This window comes from Acinonyx jubatus, chromosome B1 (genome assembly GCF_027475565.1).
Source record: "Acinonyx jubatus isolate Ajub_Pintada_27869175 chromosome B1, VMU_Ajub_asm_v1.0, whole genome shotgun sequence".
In the NCBI taxonomy this organism is placed as follows: domain Eukaryota; kingdom Metazoa; phylum Chordata; class Mammalia; order Carnivora; family Felidae; genus Acinonyx; species Acinonyx jubatus.
In genome coordinates, this window is record NC_069382.1 from 111,804,351 (window position 1) to 111,821,019 (window position 16,669).

General features: G+C 36.6%; 1 protein-coding gene across 1 annotated transcript in view; it reads left to right on the plus strand.

Annotated features, from left to right (window-relative positions):
- Positions 1-16,669, plus strand: part of COL25A1 (collagen type XXV alpha 1 chain) — a 460,013-nt gene that overhangs the window by 423,480 nt on the left and 19,864 nt on the right. The window contains exons 25-32 of the mRNA XM_053217073.1: positions 86-130; positions 2,617-2,697; positions 3,872-3,934; positions 4,576-4,626; positions 6,613-6,639; positions 9,659-9,739; positions 12,244-12,279; positions 13,852-13,905. Coding sequence (XP_053073048.1) covers positions 86-130; positions 2,617-2,697; positions 3,872-3,934; positions 4,576-4,626; positions 6,613-6,639; positions 9,659-9,739; positions 12,244-12,279; positions 13,852-13,905 — 438 coding nt within the window. The remainder of the gene's footprint in view (positions 1-85; positions 131-2,616; positions 2,698-3,871; positions 3,935-4,575; positions 4,627-6,612; positions 6,640-9,658; positions 9,740-12,243; positions 12,280-13,851; positions 13,906-16,669) is intronic.

A 16,669-nucleotide genomic window follows, 5' to 3' on the forward strand; every position in this document is an offset into this window, starting at 1 on the left:
AAGTCAAATTGTACTATTACCAACCAGCATCACTTTTATTTACCAATGATGAATGGAGACAAGCCATCACTTTTTATCTTAACAGGGAGAGCCAGGATCTCCAGGAATCCCAGGAGTTGATGGAGAGCAGGTAATTTGCAAAGATATATACTGTCATTTAAAGCATCATTATTGATCACTACTTTTATTATAGATTTGGAGCCAAAAAGACATGAGTGTTGACATATGATCCCCTCTTTCTTTTTTCACCATCTGTTGTAGAGACTATATTAACTCTAAAAAGCAATTGGTTTTAAATTAGACGTTAGTTTTCTTTGCAGAAACAGACCAGCGATATGACATTTTGTGTTAATACTCCTTACCACTCTACCAGTGACACTTCTGTGAATTTTTATTAGACTTATAAGATCATTACCAATTTAGTAAGAATAGCCTAATTTTTTACAAGTGAATGCTAATAGGTCAAGATTATAATCAGTCAACAAAAGTTTCCACAAAATTAGATATTCCTTATATGTGTTGTTTTGACAATATTTTTTTCCCAAATAAAGATTACACCTAATTTTCAAGATCACTAGAAAATACAGAAACAAGTGGGGCACTTGTGCTTCCACAGAATATGTCAGCATCTCCAATGGTTTCCCTTAAATCAGAGGTTAGCAAACTTTTTCATAAAAGACCAGATAGTAAATGTTTTAGACTTTGCAGATCACATACAGTTTTTGTCACAGATTTTTTTTTTATCTGAACACCCCTTAAATTTTTTCTCAAAGATTCAACTTGTGCAAAAATAATCCCTGGGCTGGATTTGGCCTCTAAGCTGTTGTTTACCTCTGGTCAGAAAGAATCTGACTAAGGAGAATATGGACACTACTCTCAATTCAGAGTCAAATCACAATGGTTAGCTTCAAGATATTTGATATTTTCTGGGCTTCCGTTATTTACCCAATAAATGACTAAAATCAAGAAAATCGTAAGAAATCAAGAGGTTTCTTTTTTTTTTTCAAGAGGTTTCTTGATACAGTTAGTGAACTATGCTTCTCAGGAGATAGTATTAGGTAAGAAAATTAAATTCAAGAGTTATTTTAATATTAGAGTTGTATATTGAAGTAATATAATGTCACATAAAATAAACGTGATAGCTAAAAAAATAAAGACACTTCTGATGATATGCTATTATTAATCAGAGATCACATAAGCATTTAAAAATCTGGTTGTATCCCCAATGCTAGTCATTAAAAATAATTAATTTAACATGCATAAAGATACTACATGGTCCCTACATACATAGTAGCTGGGGTTTTTTTCTATACGCTTCACAAGGTCTACTTCTGCTACTAACTCCAGTAGCAAGGACAGGCTACCCTGCTACTCTCCATCACTAGATTCCTAAAACCAACCAGGGGCTGATTAATCAGTTAGATCCGTCTACTACCCACTCAAGCACCTATCCACTCACCCACCTAGCAAGTGATTCTGAACTAAGTGCTATTAAATAGGTATAAGTAAAGAAAAAACACGTTCCTACTGTTTGTAAGTAGGTTTGGGTATGGAAGAGATGAATAGGTTTGTGCAGCCAGGGGCCCCTTACTACCAGAACTGTCACCATCCCTGCCCAAGAATGGGCCATCTGGTCATATGATAGTGAAGCTCCTTGGATGAAAATACTTAACAATAAAAATCCACTTCAGTGTTATTATTACAAAACTCAGATTTGTTAGCATTCAAAATATACATCTATCTATTTACTCACTGTAAAAGAAGAATAAAAATAGCATCGTGGGAGAGCCTGGGTGGCTCAGTCAGTTGAGCGTCCGACTCTTGATTTTGACTTGGATCATAATCCAGAGTCTTGGGATCGAGCCCTGAGTTGATCTCTGCACTGAGCGTGGAGCCTGCCTAAGATTTCTCTCCCCCCACCCTCACTCACTCCTGCCCCCCTTGCCCCTCTCCCCTGCTTGTGCTCTCTCTCAAAAAATTTTTTTAAAGCACCATGGATCACCTCATTGAGATGTCATGAGAATAAAATAAGAACACTGTGGAAAAGTTGAAATATTTGTAAACTTGACTGAACTCTGATGCCTAAAGACCAGGCACCTAATAATTGGTGCCTACATTATTTATGTTTCTGTATATTGAACCATTGAAAACTGATAGTGATTGGAACTTCCACCTGCTTTTAAGAGGGGTAGGAGAGTGTGGTGGATGGAGATGGGAGAAATTTATTTGAGCCTTTGTTCTTATAACGCTAGTCCTGGTTCAAAATGTGTATTGTACTGCTGAGAATTCAGTCCCTTAAATTGTTTTCAGGACCAGTGATACTGAATTAACTGCCAGGTAAAAATACAGAATCAGGAGAAATTATGTTAACACCTAAATTCATAGTTTTCATACTTAAATGGCCTAAGTAATAGGGTTTAATCCCTTCTGTTACATGAGGAAATAGTACTGATTCAATGTAGAAGATTGCTATAAGAAATAACTCTAGCAGTGACAATCAGAATCATCTCAGCATAGGATCACCCACTGACAAAATTGATCTGGAATTCTGTTTTCCTTAGGATGTTACTATCAAGTTTCAGTGTGATTGTTACATGTAAACCGTATCATTTGTAGGGACTTAAAGGCTCAAAGGGAGACATGGGGGACCCAGGTATGCCAGGTGAAAAAGGAGGAATCGGACTTCCTGGATTACCGGTATGTTTGTACTTTTTAGGATGTGTTCATGTTAAGATAAATTAAATCAGAAAAGAGGAGCACCTGGGTGGCTCAGTTGGTTAAATGTCTGACTCCTGGTTTCATGATCTTGCTCAGGTCATGATCTCATGGTTTTGGGGGTTCGAGGCCCACATCAGTCTTTGTGCTACCAGCGCAAAGCCAGCTTGGGATTTTCTCTCTCCCTCTCTCTGCCCCTCCCCCACTCGCACTGTGTCTGTCTGTCTCAAAATAAATAAACTTAAAAAGAAAAAAGAGTTTTATGATTACCTGCATTCTCATCTAGTGGTTCATGTACTATTTTATTCTTAAATATTTGAGGTATTGTTGGTTAATTACTCCAACTGTGGCACTAAAACAAGTTTTAAAGCATCTAACCAAGTGAATTATAAAATAAACCTTCATGTTTTCCTGAATTATTTTCATCAGAAGATAGAAAGATAGAGTTGATCACTTTAATTTAGTATGCATCAGATGGTGACAACTGATCATTTTTAAATAAACCATAATTTAAAAATTAACAAACTAAAAAATATAAGGCAATTTTAAAACAAGTTACTGTTTAAAAAGTGTTCTCTTTGTGTGAATGGAATGGTGTTTTTGTGACTTTACCCCACAATTTTTACTGAGGATTTGGAAGGGAAAATTTTAAAAAATGTAAAAGAAATGGAGAGATAGGTATTGTTAACCCTATTTTCAGCTAAGAACCCTGAAACTTCATTTTCATCCTCAGTAATTAAATTGTGAGATTAAAACAAAAAATATAGAAGACTTCACTGCCTTAGGCCTATTTTAAAACAAGGAAGTATATAAATGTCAATAAAAGACTGACCTTTGCTATTTAAAGTGAGCACCACCACAAAAAATATAACATTTATAATCTGATATATATAACAATGTATAAGTTTAACCAATCACACCTAACCTAGTTTTTATTTACTTTAAGTTGTATTTCACATATCACCCACAGTCCTAGAGATTTGGAGAAGCTTGCTCTTTGAGACTAAAATGCAAGGGGATAAATCTTTCTTTTATATATTATGTGCATAAGACTATAAAAATTTCAAAAGGATGATGGGTTTGGGGAGAAAATTCAGTTGTTTTCTTATACTTTGGAAACAACTTTACCAACTCAACTCTTACCGGTTATTTGTAGGGTGCCAATGGAATGAAAGGAGAAAAAGGAGACTCTGGATTACCAGGTCCTCAGGGTCCTTCCGTAAGTTGATGGTGGCTGAACTTCCGCGGTTACTAAAGAACTCTAAAACAGGCCTATTATTTACCAAGTTCAATCTGTGCCAGATGGCTTATCAACAGTAGAAAGACTGTGAACCTTTTAGTTTGTCAAACTATAGAAAAAATGTCTGTCGGCCTTTTACGATGAGAGACAATGAGTCTCAGAAGTCTGAGTTAAAAGCAGTTTTTTAGGAGACTGTCTAATCCTAAGGAGAAAAAATCAATGGTTTTCCCATAACACTTTTGGGTAGAGCTTTGTGATTACAGAGCACACTTTTTTCCCCCCTCCAGAGCCCTGTTGCTGCTCAGTGAAATATTGGAGAGTTTAATAGTGATTGTGATATTATAGCATCTCTTGATGATTGCTGTCCTTTCTTTTAATGTACTTTAGATTTATTCTGGCTTTTGTAAAACAGCTGTATTTTTTTAAAGTTTTTTCTTGCTATTGTTGCTGTTCTCAAGAAGGCATTTCTAAACGTAAAGAATCAAATGCCTCACTTTTTCTAGTATCCTTCTTCCTCTGCAACTATTAATGGCCTTAGCAGAACCCTAGCACAAGATCCAAGCCAAACTGCCTTATCTAAATGAAATAACCAAATCCATGTTTATTTTTTGGACGTACAGATCATAGGCCCACCAGGCCCACCAGGCCCCCATGGCCCACCAGGCCCCATGGTAAGCCTCTCTTCTCTACAAAATGTAATCATGTATTTATGAGTATGCTACTAGAAAAACATGAACACATCCCTCACAACAGCCAGCTTGTATTTTGGGCTGCTGTCTGTAGAATGAACAGAAAATACGAGGTGCTCTGAGATATCTGACTTTACAGTATTGGCCTTCATTCCCAAATACGTCTCTTGAAAAGAGATAGAGTAGTTTTGTGATAGGAGAGTCAAGGATAGATTTGACAAGCTTTACTTCAACCTCCAGTATGAACGTCAAAAAATCATCTTAACCAACCCATTTAGGCCATTCATAGCATAACAGGATTAATAATTGTAGCCATTAATGAATGTGTCTAACCAACTTTGAAACATTTTAATGAGATTTTAATAGGCACATTTATAAAATAATATGAGAAAAACTGTAGATGACATATATTGTTGCTTCTTTTTCTTTTCACCTTTATGGTACTCTGGTGGATCCAGTGTTCACCGCAAGTATCCCTCAGACAATGGCCATGCCTTCACAGAACTCCTATCTGGTGAGGAAGGCAGCCATTAAGCCAGTGTAATTCTCAAAACGTCCACCTAATGGCGGTAGTGTTAAGGCTAGAACATAGAAGGTGGACTGCTTCAGCTGCTTTTGACTGGGGCAGGAGGGTACAAGTTGGGCAGCCTCTAAGGTCACATTCGTCCCTAAGGTATCTCAATAAACTCTATGCCTTTAGTCATACAGATTAAATAAACTGTGGGTCATGTTTTCCCCCTGGAACATCACTGGAATGATCTAAGCTGCAAAGCAGAGCCCCAGACCCAATCATCTATTTCTTACTAACTGTTGTTTTCTATTTCATATCATGAAATAGTTATAATTAACATTATTTTCTTAATACTAAACTGTTCATTAAGAATTAAGCAAATGACATACTTTTGGCTTTTTTTTATACTCCCTCCACTTTAAGTTAGAAGATTAAAATTTTAAAGGCTATATCTTATTCATATCATAAAATTGATTAGTTTAAAGGGATTTTAACCATTACTACAATAAAATAAGAATACTTGATAAAGTAACAGCCATTCCCTGAAAATGCTTATCCACTGCTTAGCTAAAGGGAAACTATTATTCCAATGCAGACATATATAACAAATATTTGTATATTGCTTGACAAAAAATTTTTCCTACAGTTGTATGATTTCGCTGTTGGGTGTTTAAATACTCCTCTCTCCAAAGAGTTAATTCAAATAACTTGAAAGGTTTAAAGCAATCCACAGTAACCTTTAGGTAATTTAGGTTAGCTAATTAGTCTCTGGTTAGATTTTCCACAAAATACAGGAGAAAAGCCCTGATGCATGTATGCGTTATAACTTCCTTCCATTGGTAAACAACTGTTACAAAAGCCTTGAAGAATTCGTCTTCGTAAAAACAAATGCATTCTAACTAATAATGATTAGTGCTCTGTGGATAGAATCCTTTCCTTAGTCTTAAATTAATGATGCCACAGGGTCCCAAACTTGACTATCATCTCCTCGTTTCCTTCTTTCTTTAGATTCTTCTTGGGTCTAGAGGATTCAGTAACGGGAAAAGGTCTTCCCTTCACCAGGACTTCTCTTTGGCAAATTTCCGTATTTTAGGACCTATCTCTATTCTGTGTAACTCAAAGTATGTCACACGTTCCACCTAGATTTTATGAAAATATGGATTTGAGAAATAGGAGTAGTGTGGGTTCACAATACTTTTTTAAAATGTTTTTCTTACATATTTCTCCCTCTCACAGGTATTTAGCAGAACAAATTGCTGTTAGTGAATTTCCAATTACACAACAGTCCAAGAGCTGGAAGGAACATTCACTAGGTGTTAACATCCACTGTCCTGCCTCTAGCTACAGCTCCAAGAAGATTCTTGTTTTACATCTCTTTGGTTACTCTATACAATAATCACTTCTGTTAGGAAATAGTGAATCAATTCTTAATTAAAATCTGTGTTTTTCATTTTCAGGGACCTCATGGACTTCCTGGACCAAAGGTAATCCAAAAAAATCCCTTGATTATTGGATTTCTGTTTCCCTGTTAATCAAGGAGAAGCATGACGGAAGCATGTCTGTCCCATCTTATTTATCTGTTATATAATGTTATATAATGTTGTATAATCTTTAAGCCTTTAAGTATCCAGATGTTTAAATCTCACAACACAGAATGTCTTACAACAAATTTAAGTGATATCACCTGGAGATGAATTACTCCTCGTTTTGCCTTTTTCCATGACACTATGTAAGTTTCTTAATCACTAATCATAATATGTATACTCACAATCAACCATTTAGAGGTGAATCTGATGAGATTCTCAGACTGGTTCAGATGTTCTTTCTTATGTTATCATTAGTTGCATATTTAGGTGTAACTGATACCCCTTGTTTGTCATATAGCGGTGCTGCATCTAAATGCTTTAACTATCCAACATCTTAATTTTGTACTCCCCCAGAGATCACTGGTCTAGAATGGGGTAGAGTGTATCATGTACTCTATGCTCTGGATGAATAAGAGAACAATAGAGAATACCCCTGCTCATCAGAATTAGTGCAGCTTATATTGTAAAGATGGTTTCCATCAGTTCTTTGCTTTTGTGTAGATCAAGAGGACATTTTGGAGAGTTAAAATGAGCCCTGAAAGAAAGGTTTCTTCTTCCAGGCAGCATATGCAATGAGTTCCTATGTTCTAACCTCAGCTTTGCCACTAACAGGCCACGTCACTTTCAGCAGACTATTTACCCGCTTTGATCCTTCTTTTACTCAACTAGGCAACTGACCTCATAGTGTTGCGATAATTTAATGGGTATATTTGTAAGATACTTAGCACAGTATCTGGTGCAGTTGTCAAGAAACACCCAATAAATATCGGTTGTTATCTTATGATTTGATGCTTTGTTCTGAATTTAAAAATTCAGGAAAAAAAAAACTCATGAGGGAAGGTTCAAGGACTCTTGAAAGCTTCTTAGTAGTGAGTTGGTGAATTTAAATGGTGAGAGGTAGGGGAACACATAAATGCAATGTTGGAGCTAGAAATCAGAAAGCTTAGAGGCAGCCCACCCTCTCCTTTAGGAACTCCCTGTGGCCCACTCAGCTTTAGGAATGCAGAAGTATTGGTTGGACCCCAGAAATCTGAGTTTCATTTTTTGGAGTCAGGCAGGTGACTCACCCATGAATGGGAAAAATTCATGCCTCTTTATTCTTCTTAGAACACCATACTTCTAATAAGGCCAGTGTCTCAGAAGCACGGATTATAGTTTGAGTTAAGAGCATTGTGCTGTGGGTCAGAAGGGAGAGCCCATCTATCAACTTTGTGGTCTTGGTAGTTATCTAACCTCTCTGGGCCTTTTCCCCCCACTCTGGACTAAATCAGTAGTTCCTACTCCTGGCTTCTCCTTGGATTTTAAGGCACTACTTAACTAATAGGTTTCAGAAAATTATTAAGTTTGGAAAGATCTCATAGATTACCTGTGATAGTTCCTTGATTTTATAGATGATAAACCATAGGTCCATGAAATTTAGATTATTTGCCCTAAGTTACACTGCTAACTAAATGACTAGTCTGGGACTAGAAATTAGGTCCAGAGTTGAAATTTGGTCTTTCTGACACTACATTTGATTATTTATAAATTCAACTTCTCAGTTCATGCCCACTCATGTTAATGTATGATTCCTCACCACAGAATTCTGTGGCCTACCAAGGCGGCCCTGCCTATTCATCATCTCAAGACCTCTAGCTGAAAGTCCATACACATACATACAAAGCCATCAATCTCAAGTTGAGACCAGTTAACTAACTCTGACTGTTGAGCCTTGGCCTTAACCTCCCCTTGACTTTAGCTCTGTGACATTCCCAGGACCACCCTTTACCGATCACAGCACATTTGGATTTCCTACCGTGGCAGTGCTGCAAACGTCCTATCTTCAGAATCCCCAGAACCCATTAGGTCGTGCTGGTGTGTTCATTACTTTGTGACCCCTTTGGAAATTCAAACACTAAGTGGGGTCCTGGACTCCATGTTTAACAAGCATCACACTGATTTTCATCAATCGGACACCTAGGGAAAATACCTCCCAGGTTAATAATCCTTCCTGCCATGTAAACACAATCTCTCCTGCTCTCTACGCCTATCCAGTGAGACTCTATAGGGCATTTGAGACTCCATCTTCCTTTCACAAATCTTCCCAGATTTTTGTGATGAAATTAATGTCTGTACTTAAAAGTTGGAAAGTGAACAGGTCAGAACTCTATTTCTGCTGCTGATAGAAAATAGATGTACCGTATTCTTAGGTTTTTAAATATCAGAGTCAAGAGAATTTGTCACTTACCATGGCTTTTGTAATGTCACCTGAGGTGAAACTTCAACTTTATTTATTATAACATTGGGCAGACGGACAGTTATCAAAACTACATTTAAGTACTGTGGTCTTCATAGTCTCTTCTGGGATTGGCTATTTGTTGTCTATTCTGTTGATTAATCCATGTAGGGATCTAACTTGGCAATGTCCGTGAATGAGGACTCACTACATGGCAACACTTCAAACATCAGCTGCTACATTTTTAGCTCATTCCCCAGGGTAAAATGCTTAAAGGCTTAAAATATGTGTATATAACACTGTCCTGCATATTCCAGTTTTTCAGTCCAGCAGAGTGGGTTTTTCTACTGAGCCTCCTTCAACATCCTCCACTCTGTCTCTGATTTGCTTGGTGAGCAAAAGGTATCATAACACCAGTTTCTTTGAGGTAGATCTGAAAAATTCTAGAACTCAGTCATACACATTTCAATTACAAGGAGTACGCTTTCTCAGGAATTTCCTAGAACGTTATTTGCCGATTTCAGTTTATTAATTTTTTTACAAATGTTTGAAATGAATGTTGAACTGATGCAAAACAAGTCTAGCCTCACTCTGCTGTTACCTAGAACTGGAATCTGCAACCATTTCAGAGACTGGCTCTCTTCTCTCACAGTTAAAGCACCCATGATAGCAACCAAAATTGGCATTTGCTTTTGCATTTAGGGTGAACCAGGGTTAAATGGTGTTAAAGGATTGAAGGGTGAACCAGGTCAAAAGGGTGACAGAGGACCCCTTGGTCTTCCAGTAAGTAAAGAAAACTTTCCATTTCAGTGCAAATCTCAGACTTTTCTTTCTACCCTAAGTAACAACTCTGGTTTACTCAGTGACTATCTCACATTTGAGGTTTCTGTGATTGGAAAACATATTACAGTAGAGCAGAGCTTAGCCCAGTTTTGTTTGATGCCTGCTCTTGTGTCAGAGGAAGACCCATGACAAACAGTGCTGTCCATGTTCTATCATTCAGTTACACACATGCCAACCTTCCTCTCTTAAGGTTGACGATTCTTCTCCCATCACCCGGCCCTTTAAAAAAGCATTGTGCTGATTATGTCATAATTTCTCACAAATGTTTTTATAATTTAGTTCAGTTTAGAACCCTCCCTCAATTTTATTTCCTCCTTCAGTACCAAAAACTGTAGCCCTCTGTTGGGTGGCAGGTATGCAGTTAGCCATTGCTGATGGCGTGAGGTCAGCGCTGTGGCTCCTTACATGAATCAATCATATATCATGGTCTAAGTGTTGTGTGTTATCTGTTTTGAAAACGCCCTCTTATGAGGTTCTTTTGGCAACAGTGAAGGATAGTATGGAAGAAGTATTTTGCGGTTGTTTTGAGATTTTTATTTTTAATAAAAAGGGAATTCTCATCTGCCATGCACTTGAGGCCAATCTTCTTTCCACAACTAAAAAGAGATTTTTAAAAAGGACGATTAAATATGAGGTTTTAGGTCAAAGGTTTTAATATGCTGACTATTCAGTGAATGAAGATAGAAGGCAGTAAAGAACATTATAGATTATGTTATTAAAATAAGACATAAAGTTGGTTAAAAACAGTTCACATGAATATTTTACATATAAAAATGTTAGTGCCTACTTATTTCGTGGTGCCTACTTATTTCACTTTAAGTGTTAAGTATCCTTACAGAGATCAGGCACATAGTGGATGCTTAATATGTACTCACTTATTGAATGAATGATACAAGCCTTGTGTTAGACTATAGGTTAAATCACACCAATTAGACCAATGGACCATGGGCACAAAACCTTTGTGACATATGTGAGTCATTAGTTCACATTCCAGGTAAATATAATGTTATACTCTCAGTACAAAAATTTTACCATCTCCCTGTTTGTTTTTACATGCTATAATAATGGTGACTCTGAAGAAAGTACCAGAAGACAAAAGAAAGTCTGGATTTCTATTTTATTAAGCCCTTAATCCAATTTCTTTAAGGTTTATCTTAATCCCAAATTTAGGGCTAGTGACAATTTTTATGCAACATTTCGCCAAAAACTGTACATATGCTAGCATTAAACAACAACATAACATTTTTAAAAATTTTAATCATTGCTAACTAAAGACGTATTTTGCATGTATAGTCTGACTCATAATAGGACTATACAGAAGGAATTGTAAAATAAAAAAACTAAAACTACCCGAATATAATGGTAGATAGCATCATTGGTAGAGTCTGCATCTGGAATAGGTTTTTTCTTCCATTTTTTATTATTAACTATGTCTGCAGCATAAAATGGGAACATAGTTCTGCAACCTTGCCAAGAAAATTTGTAGGGCTAGTGTATTGTCTTTCTTAAATACTCCTTGATTTAATCAATATTTTTAAAGGACTATAAGTCAGTAATTGAGTTTGGGGATACAAAAGTCATATTCAAAGAAGTAATTGTGCTAATTCTTAAAACAAGCATTGAAAGTGTCATATTTTATCACACACTATGCATAGCTTGGAGATCAAGGTAAAAAAAAAAAAACACGTCGCTTAGGAACAACATTGCATTTTTAAAGCATTTCCCTTTCAGACGTTGATGCAATGATTATTTGAAGCGAATTGAAGAGCAGTTTTGTTTGGGACAGTTATTTTTTGTTTGGACTCATGAAATTTTCCCAGCTTTTTCCTGTTCCTAGAAGTCCCTCTAGTGGTAACTAATGTGAACACAGTAAGAACAACCCAGAAAACAATGAGTATTATTCATGTAAAATCCAGACTCATTCTGGCATGTTAAAATTCTGCATTTGTTATTCAAAAGTGCTATTTTAACAACAAACAAACAAACAAAAAACTAGAGTTTTTCTTCTCTGAAATGCTAACTTTGATTGATTATTATAATGAGCCCTTTCTTAGATTGTTGGCCACTTTTTTTCAAAACCTAAAGAAATCTATTGTGAATAGTACAGTCTTTAGAAAGTGAGTATCATATGGAAATTAGCACTCTGTGACTTACCAGTAATTCCTAGAAAGCCTACTTTATAAACCTCATTGACTTGATTTCTGAAGAATTTGTCGAATGGAAATGTCATTAAAATGCCATCATCTGTGGGGCATCTATTGTCACGTGTTTCGTTTTTTTTTTTTAACTAACAATTTGTAGCAATGTGATATTCATCCCAGAACCCTGTGACTGCGTATTATGTTGTTTGAAGCGTTACATTTGTTCATTAGTACCTCATACTAATCTCTGTTCTTGTCATTCGTGTTATACCCACCAACCCTGCTACCAACCAAATCACACAGGGAGCATCTGGCTTAGACGGAAAGCCAGGATCCCGGGTGAGTCAGTACCTCATCTTGCTCCAACATGTTTTGTGGCTATGCTTTTGTGCTTCAGGACAGACTCTTTTGCCCCATGTACTTTCATCCAATGATGAGGGCTTCACGGGACTGGAGGGAAAGAAGAAGATGTACAAAGATAGTGGTACAAAACGAAAAGGTGGACAGAGCAGAAGAAGCCTCAGTTCCAGTCTGGATAATTTGCTAGGTGGAGAGAATGGCCAGTCTAATTGGCTTCATTAACTTAGAAGGCTAGACAAAGTTTTCTATAACTAAAGGACAGTTCCCATAATTCCATGAGCAAGTTCCTCTGAAGGGATGAAAATAATGTGAATTTATTTGAACTCACTCTTCCTTTTATGTTTCTGTCCATATTAAAAATGTAACTTCTTTCCTGGAACTAACTTTCAGATCTTTGTTCATCGAAGTGACCTGTCTGTCTTCTGTCATTTTGTCTCTTTTCTTTGGTTCTTAACAGTTCCATCTCTTAAAGTTTAGCCACAGATAATCAGTATTTAGAAGTCTTCTGAAGATGAACTTTGAATTCAGGCAGTAAGAAGATCAGATGAGATGATAAGAATTCACCAATATTAGAATGAGTTTAAGCCCTAAATTATTTCATATCGCAAAGCTGTAATAGAAAAAAAGAATAGTTAGAACAGAAATATGAATAATAAAAATAGTATAACTATAATATATATAATATGATAAATATAGATATTATAAGTAAAAACTGTGCTGGAATACTTCCTACATTTGCAAATATTAGAATACATTCTTTGCAAATAAGGACAGTCTTCTTGAAAATGAGTAAATCACTTGAAGTCCTTGCTACATCTTTAAGAATCCAAAAGAAATTCCAAGCTTTTCAATTCTAAAAACCTGCTTCAGGCAGTCATTATTTTCACTGGACCTAATGTTCCTGTATTCATTCAGACTGAGACAGAAATCCTAATCCTGAGCCAGGAGGCCAGAGGGCAATTATGCCATTAAATCAGCCGGCTGCCGGGTTTATGCCTTGTAAGACTGTAGCAGAAGCTAGGAGAGTAATTCCTTCCCTCTGAGCCCCCTGCTGCTCCCAACAGAGCCGGAGAAAGTTTGGTTTGAACAGTTAAACACTGTTCTCATTTACTTAATATTTTTTTCCACCTGTGTAACTGTTCCAGCCTCTTAAACAGCTGAAAACAAAGCTTCGTGGCCGAGGGTGTGAGAGTGACAGTGGGTGGAGAATGGACGAAGGGAAAACACCTCCATTTCTCTCCTTAAGATTATGGGGGCAAAGTGAAGATGTTCCATGAAGTCAGGGAGGAAGTATATAATTAAATATGACTTACAGTTTCTCGTGTGTACTCTTCATTAAAATATGCAGTTACATAACTCACCCTTTCTGCATGGGTTTCTTGGAAACTGCTGGCCGGAAAGAATCAAGTATAAAGCACTTTGAAAGGAGATGAGTCGTCTTACTGACTTTCTAAGGCATCATTCACCCAGGAAAAGTCCAGGAGAAAATGTAACTGCTTTTCTTATGGCCCTTTGGATATGTCTCTATCTTATTTTTGTCTTTTTTTTTAGGGTACAGATGGCCCTATGGGACCCCATGGCCCTGCAGGTCCCAAAGGAGAAAGAGTAAGTTGCTCCTGAGGTTATTAAGCTGTGACCTAAAGAAAACACACTGTGGCTTTTCTGGCTTAGCTGAACTGAACTGTTCGTTTCCCAGAAAAAATAAAGGACCATCTAACACATTCAATGAAAATATACCATCTTAAGTCCTAATCAGAGTTCTCACATGGAGAGAACAACAGAGTATTAAATAGAATGTGGCTGCCTTAACAAAAAATAATGAATACATTTACATAGCTCAAATAAATAGCTCAGACCATTCTTCTTAACCCATAAGGAAGATATTTGCATTTGGCTTGAATCCAGAAAGTTGAAGTCAATGGGGCTAAAATTTCCAGGACTACATATTCTGGTTGATAATCTTTTATATAAAGCTACTGTATTCACTCAGAGTAAGTTATAACTTTTTTTTTTAAAGGAAATTACAAAACCTAAGTATTCTCCACACAGTTACACATGCTCCTTTATTTATTTATTTATTTATTTTAGCAAAAGAATAGGCCGTCTATCTTTAACCATAAGGAAATAATTTCAGTGCATTATAGAATAAAAACCTTTCACTAACCTCCCTATTGCAAGGCCATGTTTCCGTATCCTTGGGAGAAAAAAAAAAAAAGACATTCAGAGTGGAAGATAAATATCTGACACAAAAAAATGTATCGCAGCGTCAGCAGCTGGTCATCTGTCTGGAACTTTTCTCCCTCTTTCTCTATTTTTCTCCCACTTTTTCTTTTCTTCACTTTGGAAAACTTAGAAGTTGTGTGTGTGTGTGTGTGTGTGTGTGTGTGTGTGTCTGAGTGGACTTGTGTCATCAATTTCCCCACCATCCAGGATAAGCTGGAAAGAAAGATGCAAGGGCTTCACAATGTTGGAATGATTCATTGTGCAAGTTGCAGTTTTTTAAAACTAGATACAGTTTCTTCAGTCTGGGGTAATTTGCTTTAAAACAGAGGGCCACGTAGTGATTTCTTTGGCAAACATCCCAATTCCATAATTCTATGTTCTATAAAATGAATTCATTCATTCAGTAAATATTTATTACATTTTGTGATGTACGAAACACAGTGTACTCCTAGTGTGAAATGCAAACACTTCTCCCATTTGTGGAGTCTCTTTTGTCAATTTGCTCCAGTGAATTGAATAATACCATTATAATTGATTCATCATCCTATAACCTTTTACTAATACTATATATTAGTATTAGAATAATACCATTATTAGTGTTAGTATTAGTATTACCATTATTAGAATTAGTATTAGAATAATACCATTATAATTGATTCATCATCCTATAACCTTTCACTAATACTATATATATATACATACACACATATATATATACACATACATACATATATATACATATATATGTATATATATATACATATACATATATACATATATATGTATATATATATACATATATAATCTTAAAACTGTAAAGGAAATAGCTATTTCCCTGACCTAGCAGAGTTTATAATCTAAGTGCAGAGAAAAAAAGTATCAGCAAGAAATAACCAGATCATGAAGCCAAAGTGAATACAAACAGTACAGAACTGTACATACAATGATGAGGAAGTCTAGCTTCATCCAAGAATGCTTCTAGAAAGAGGTGAGTCCTAAAGGAATGAATTATCTGAATCTGCAATTGTCTTACTTCTAAACTCAAACCGACTTAGGAAGATCACCTTCATTAAAAATATTTAAAAGCTAAGAGGCTCATGCTGCTGACGCATTGAAGCGTTGTATCAAGAAATCCAGCACGTGTCCTAAAAATGGAGCAGCAAATCGCAAGTCGTCTTTTGGCAGAATGCCCTTGGGGCTCAAGAGGGTTTACCGTACGGTAAATCAGCTGCTACTTCCGATAGCTCCTCGGTGTCACAAGAATATCAGGTATCGGCGCTGGGGCAGGATTAACTGGGAGAGCAAATGAAATCGCTAAGAATTTTTGAAGACATAGTTTAAGTCAAATGGTGTGCAGTGTGAAGTGTTACACTTGTATTTACTCAGCACGTTAACTATCTTCACTGGCTCGCGTATCAGTACTCTCCAAGTGCCCCTCACCCAAAGTGCTAAACTGGAGTGTTATTCTCAAAGTTAATTGACCGAGGTGTCACCTGGACTCTCTTGAAGAAGTTTCCACTTTTAAAGAGGGAGGAATCAGGAATCCATTCCAGATAATTCCTCAGTGTGGGCATGCAAGTTAAAGAGCCTGAATGAAATGAGACCAGCCTAAAAGAAGACTAACATTGGACGTTGTCATTCAGAAATTGTCAAAAACGTGAGTGACAGCATGAGCCCTTCAAGCACCTGATGGTCCCTGCCTTGAGCTGATTTCTTCATCTGGCCTTGTCAATGCTTAGGAACTCTGTGAAGGGTGTTAAATTTGAGAGGTTTAAAAGTGTTTTGGGAATTATTTAATCCAGGAGAAGTTACACGTTCGAGTCCCTATTTCATTTCATATCTCATATTCAAATTAATATTTCACTCCTAAAAGTTTTCTAGCTGAGACCATTAGGATGCCTTTGGCTCTAAGTGACAGAATCCCAACTCAAAATGGCTTATGCAATAAAGAACCTAAATATTGTTTTATCTAACAAAATATTCAAAGGAGGGACTCTCTGCTCTGCTTCTGTTCCCTTTCCACATGCTGGCTTTGTCTTCTGATCACAGGCAAACAGGTCACTGTCCCTACAAACCTCCTCTCCAATGAGGCATCATCTTCTCCTTAGCAGTGAGCAAACCTTCCCCATAACTTTCCCTCTGACTT